The 6,334-nt window shown below is 40.6% G+C and overlaps 2 protein-coding genes across 2 annotated transcripts in view; one reads left to right on the top strand and one right to left on the bottom strand.

The window, feature by feature from the left end:
• The window catches only part of METAP2 (methionyl aminopeptidase 2), a 41,437-nt gene that overhangs the window by 9,460 nt on the left and 25,643 nt on the right, over positions 1-6,334 (bottom strand). Inside the window, exon 6 of the mRNA XM_023509205.1 lies at positions 5,906-6,000. Within this exon, the coding sequence (XP_023364973.1) occupies positions 5,906-6,000 (95 nt within the window). The remainder of the gene's footprint in view (positions 1-5,905; positions 6,001-6,334) is intronic.
• On the top strand, positions 1,387-2,310 carry LOC111723016 (60S acidic ribosomal protein P0-like). Its single transcript, XM_023509402.1, has 2 exons — positions 1,387-1,732; positions 1,922-2,310. Exons 1-2 carry the CDS (start codon positions 1,387-1,389, stop codon positions 2,194-2,196), a joined length of 621 nt encoding a protein of 206 aa, XP_023365170.1. The 3' UTR covers positions 2,197-2,310.

Raw genomic sequence — 6,334 nt, forward strand, 5'->3', positions numbered from 1 at the left:
GACTTGCTTGAGCCCAGGAGTTGGAGGTTGCTGTGAGCTGTGAAGCCATGGCACTCTACCCAGGGGGACAGCTTGAGGCTCTGTCTCAAAAAAAAAAGAAAAAAAATATAGTAGCAGTGCTACTTCACTCTGCACCGTAAGCTCGATGGCTGGCACATGTTCACGAAGCAACCTGCACACAACCTGGGGGAGCCAGGTGAACAAGAAAGATTCCCTTGCTACTGGGAATCTATGCTCTTACCCCTGATTGCTGCTTCTAATCACAGACAAGCAGACCAAGAGGTGGGTAGCCATAGTTGCACCTCCCTTTATACTTGCAAATCCCTGGCACTCACTACCCCTCTGGCTAAAGTGACTTCAAGGAAATTCAAAAGGCCAGCAACTTTCCTTCTCTCATTTCATTTTCTTCTTTTCCCCCTTTCGGGAGCCAGACATTAAAGACTACGACATTCAAAAGCAGCTGCGTATGTGAGAGAAATTCAAAAGTGAGCACACATGCCCAGGGAAAGGTGTAGGCTCAGAAAAGACCTGAGGACACCTTAAGTTTACACCTCAGGTGGACTCTTAACAGGCAAAGACAGCCTACAAGAATCAAAACAAAACAAAACAAACAAAACGCTAGCAAACCCTTGGGAAGAAGAAGAATGTGATTTCCAGAGTTACCACATTACATGCAAATATGTAATATTACACAAAAAGAATCACAAGGCATGTAAAAAAAACATAGGAAAGAACATCCATTCAAAGGAGAGGGGGGGAAAAACAAAACTCTATGCAAAAGACCTGATGGCAGATCTAGACAGACTCCCAAACAATTCTCTTAAAGAAAAAAAAAGAATTGTAAACAAAATGAAAATATCAAGACATGGAAAGCCTAAAAGAAACTACAAATTCTAGAGCTTAAAAGTACATTAGCTAAAATAAAAAATTCATTAGACGAATTCAAAGTATTTGAGCAAACAGAAGGAAAAAAAATCAATAAATTTGAAGACAGGACAAGGAAAATTATCAAGTCTGAAGAACAAAAAAATTGGGGAAAAAAAAGATTGAAGAGAAGTAAATAGAGCCCCAGAGATCTGTATATTAAGTAGATCAATATATACATTACGGGAATCTCAGAAGGAGAAGAAAGGGGAAGGGGTAGAGAGAACATTTGAAGAAATAATGGCCGAAACTTCACAAATTATGAATGTGAACACCTAAGAGCTCCTTTTTTGCCAGGCGTCCTCATGTGAGTAACACCATCTTTAAAACCTGTGTGGCAATCCCTGAAGCACCACTGTGGCACCCAGGGAAGGCAGGGTGACATGGAAGTCCAACTACTTCCTTAAGATCATCCAACTTTTAGATGATTATCCAAAGTACTTCATTGTGGGAGCAGACATCATGCGTTCCAAGCAGATGAAGCTGACCTGCATGTCCCTTCGAGAAAAGACTGTGGTACTGATAGGGAAGAACACCAGGATGCACAAGGCTATCCAAGAGCATCTGGAAAACAACTCAGCTCTGGAGAAACTACTGCCTCATATCCTGGGTAATGTGGGCTTTGTGCTCAGCAAGGAGGACCTCACTGAGATCAGGGACATGCTGCTGGCCAATATGGTGCCAGCTGCCACTCTTGCTGGTGCCACTGCTTCACGTGAAGTCCCTGTGCCAGCCCAGAACACTGATCTGGAGCCAGAGAAGATCTTCCTCCAGGCTTTAGGTATCACCACTAAAATCTCCAGGGGAAACCACTGAAATCCTGAGTGATAGGCAGCTGATAAAGCCTGGAGACAAAGTAGAAGCCAGCAAAGCCATACTGCTAAACAAGCTGAACATCTCCCCCTTCTCCTTAGGGCGGATAATCCAACAGTGTTTTGACAAGGGCAGCATCTACAACCCTGAAGTGTTTGACATTACAGAGGAAACGCTCTGCATTCTCACTTCCTGGAGGGTGTCCGCAATGTTGCCAATGTTTGTATGCAGATTGGTTACCCAACTGTTTCATCAGTACCCCATTCTATCCTCAAGGGGTACAAGAGAGTCCTGGCTTTGTCTATGGAGACTGATCACACCTTCCCACTAGTTGAAAAGGTCAAGGCCTTCTTGGCTGATACATGTGCCTTTGTAGTTGCTGCCCCTATGGCTGCCACCACCATTGCTACTCCTGCTACTGCTGCAGCCCCAGCCAAGGTTGAAGCCAAGAAGAGTTAGAGGAGTCTGACAAGGATATGGGATTTGGTCTCTTTGACTATTCACCAAAAAGAGCAAACTCAGCCAGCTTTATTTTCAGAACAAGGAAATGAAGGCTTACTTCTCTTAAATAAATAAATAAATAAATAAACAAACATCCAAGAAGTTCAAAAAACTCCAAGTAAAATGAAATTTAAAAACCCACATCTTTTACTCAAAGATAAAGAGGCTATGCATACCAAGACCTATTATAATTATACTTTCTAAAAGAGAATCTTGAAAGCAACAAGATCACATACATGGGATCCTTAGCTACATATATACATATATATATATGTATGTATGTTGTTTTTTTTATTTGAAACAGTCTCACTTTGTTGCCCTTGGTAGAGTGCTGTAGCATCATAGCTCCCAGCAACCTTAAACTCTTGGGCTTAAGTGATTCTCTTGCCTCAGCTTCCTAAGTAGCTGGAACTATAGGTATCTGCCACAACGCCCAGCTATTTTTATAAACGAGCTTTCTCTCTGGCTCAGGCTGGTCTCGAAACTTTGAGCTCAGAAAATCCACCCACCTTGGCCTCCCAGAGTGCTAGGATTATAGGCATGAGCCACCAAGCCCGGCCCCGATCCTCAGCTATATTAAAAAAGATTTGTCAGCTCAGCACCCGTAGCACAGTGGTTACTGCGCCAGTCACATACACCAAGGATGGCAGGTTCAAACCGAGCCTGAAGTCAGCTAAACAACTGCCATAAAAAAAATAGCCAGGTGTTGTGGCAGGCGCCTGTAGTCCTAGCTACTCGGGAGGCTAAGTCAAGAGAATCGCTTAAGCCCAAGAGTTTGAAGAGTTTGAATCACTTAAGAGTCTGAAGTTGCTGTGAGCTGTGATACTACAGCACTCTACCGAGGGCAACATACTAAGACTCTGTCTCAAATAAATAAATAAATAAAAATAAAACAAATTTGTCATCAGAAACTTTGGAGGCCAAAAGGCAATAGGGTGACATACTGAAAGTGCTAGCTAAAAGGAAAAAAATTGTTGCCCCCAAATCCTGTATTTGGGAAAACTGTTCTTCAAAAGCAAGGGAGTTATTAAGATATTCTCAGATAAACAAAAGCTTGGGAGAGAGTTCATTACTTCTACAAATGTCTTGCAAGAAATACTTAAGGGAGTCCTACAAAGTGAAATGAAAGGACATTAGATAGTAAGTCAAAGTCGTGCAAAATAAATATCTCAATAAAGGAAAATTAACTTATAGCAACTAGTATTATTGTAACCACAGTTTATAACTGTGTTTTCTACATGACTTAAGAAACTAGCTGGTAAGGCCAGGCACAGTGGTTCATACCTGTAATCCTAGCACTGTGGGAGGCTAAGGCAGGTAGACACCTTGAGCTCACAAGTTCAAGACCAGCCTGAACTAGAGAGACTCCTTCTCTAAAATCGCCAGGCATTGTGGCAGGCATCTGTAGTCCCAGCTACCTGGGAGGCTGAGGCAAGAGGATCACTTGAGCTCAAGAGTTTGAGGCTTCTGTGAGCTATAAGACCATGGCACTCTACCAAGGGTGACAAAGTGAGACTGTCTCAAAAAAAAAAAAAAAAAAAAAAAAAGAAACTAAAAAGGGTGGGGAAAGAGCTCTAAAGGACCAGAGTTTTTGTTTATAGAAAGGAACTATAAACGCTTCACTTTAAAAATTCAACTAAAGCAGGGTGAAGTGGCTCACATCTATAATCCCAGCACTTGGCAGACTGAGGCAGGTGGATTGCCTAAGCAAGAGGGAGATACCATCTCTAAAAACTAGCCGGGCATTGTGGCAGGTGCCTGTAGTCCTAGCTACTCGGGAGGCTGAGGCAAGAGAATCACTTAAGCCCAAGAGTTTGAGGTTGTTGTGAGCTATGACACCACAGCACTCTACCCAGGGTGACAAAGTGAGACTCTGTCTCAAAAAAAAAAAAGAAGTCAACTAAACACTAAAGATAATAATCCAAGAAACAAGGGACAAAAACTTTTAAGGCATGTAGAAAACAAATAGCAAAATGACATCAGTCCTTCGTTTTCAGTAATGAGTTTCGATGTAAATAGATTAAACTCTCTAATCAAATGAATTACCAGAATGGATAAAAAACCATGATCCTACTATATGTTGTATTCAAGAGACCTCACATCCACAGACATAAATAGGTTGAGAATAAATGGATAGAAAAAGATATTCTAAGCAAATAGTAACCAAGACAGCCAAGTGGTTATGTTAATATGAAACAAAATAAACTTCAAATCCAAAAAGAGTATAGAAGAAAAAGAGAATGTTATATATTATTAATAAAAGGTTTAACACAGCAAGAAGATATAAAAATCATAAGCATTAATACAGGTAAAAACCTATCATCTAAATACGAAAAGCCAAAACCTAACAGAACTAAAAGGAAAAACAGTCAGTTGTACAATAATTGTTGGAGACTTCGATACCACACTCTATAAATAATGAACAGAATCACCAGACAGAAGGAAACAGAGGACTTAAACAATAAATCAACTAGATCTAACAGATGCATACAGAACACTCTACCTAATAACATAGGATATACATTCTTCTTGCCCATGGGACATTCCCCAAGATAGATATCTATTAGGCCACAAATTAAGTTTCAAATAGATTTTAAAAGATAGGTAGCAAATAAGTGCAGTGGTTCATACCTGTAATCCTAGCATTCAGGGAGGCCAAAGCAGATAAATCGCTTAAGCTCAGGAGTTTGAGGCCAGCCTAAGCAAGAGTGAGCTCTCACTAAAAACAGAAACACTAGGGTGGCACTGTGGTTCAGTGGGTAGGGTGCAGGCCCCCATATATCAAGGGTGGTGGGTTCAAAGCCGGCCCCAGCCAAACTGCAACAACAAAAATTGTGGCAGGCACTTGTAGTCCCAACTACTTGGGAGGCTGAGGCAAGAGAATCACCTAAGCCTAGGAGTTGGAGGTTGCTATGAACTGTGACGCCATGGCACTCTACCAAGGGCGATAAAGTGAGACTCTGTCTCTACAAGAGAAAAAAAACAATAGAAAAACTAGCCAGACATTGTGATAGGCACCTGTAGTCCCAGCTACTTAGGAGGTTGAGGCAAGTGAATCACTTGAGCCCAAGAATTTAAGGTTGCTGGGAGGTACAGTGCCATGGCACTCTACCCAACCAGGGTGACAGAGTGAAACTGTCTCAAAAAAAAGGCATATCATACAAAGTGTCTTCACTCACAATGGCAGGGTGGTGGTAGTTAGAAATCAATAATAGGATTCAGCGCCTGCAGCTAAGGACTAGGGCACCAGCCACATATACCAGAGCTGGTGGTTTTGAATCCAGCCCAGGCCTGCCAAACAACAACAACTACAACGAAAAAATAGTTGAGTATTGTGGCAGGCGCCTGTAGTCCCAGCAATGTAGGAGGCTGAGGCAAGAAAATCACTTAATCCCAAGAGTTTGAAGTTGTTGTGAGCTGTGACACCACAGCACACTACCGAGGGTGACAGCTTGAGACTCTGTCTCAAAAAAAAAAAGAAAGAAAGAAAAGGTGAAGATGCTTAAGTTATTGATGTACATTTTACCTCAATAAAAAATTTAAAAATAAAAAAGATTCTAAAGACAACAGACCAGCTTTATTCACCTTGGGTAATTACCCAAAGATGTAAAACATGCTAAAAAGTACTCAAAATAAGTTAAATAAAGGGTGCTTACAGTTTACATACCTTTATTCCAGTATTGGTAGCATCCTTTACAGCTTTTAATAACGTATCATATTTGGGATTAAAAGTGACAGTAAAAGCACAGTCAATAATCCTACCTGAAAAAGAAAATTAAGTTTACTTATCAGCTAGTCAATTTACTTGCTTTATAGCATTTACTCTATTAACCTTGCTAGTTAACAGGAAAACAGAATAATGGGCTTGAATAAAGTAAAAAGTATATATAAAGGATTTTCATATCACTCCAAGACTGTACCAATTCACTGCTCACCTAGATGTTATATGAACGTATAAATGGAGGACAGAGGAAAATGTATAAGACCACAGGGCCCTAAATTTAGTAAACCCTCACATAAGCAGTTAATCTAAGCTAACTTTCTAGACTATTAAGTGAAATAACAAATCATTTTTCTTTTCTTTTTTTTTTTTTTT

This window comes from Otolemur garnettii, unplaced genomic scaffold (genome assembly GCF_000181295.1).
Source record: "Otolemur garnettii isolate 467f Iridium unplaced genomic scaffold, OtoGar3 scaffold00007, whole genome shotgun sequence".
Lineage (NCBI taxonomy): Eukaryota > Metazoa > Chordata > Mammalia > Primates > Galagidae > Otolemur > Otolemur garnettii.

Coding starts and splice junctions, on each gene's coding strand:
- LOC111723016 (XM_023509402.1), top strand. CDS start 1,387: ATGCGTTCCAAGCAGATGAAGCTGACCTGCATGTCCCTTCGAGAAAAG. Junction 1,733..1,921: donor CACTAAAATCTCCAGGGGAA/ACCACTGAAATC, acceptor ACGCTCTGCATT/CTCACTTCCTGGAGGGTGTC.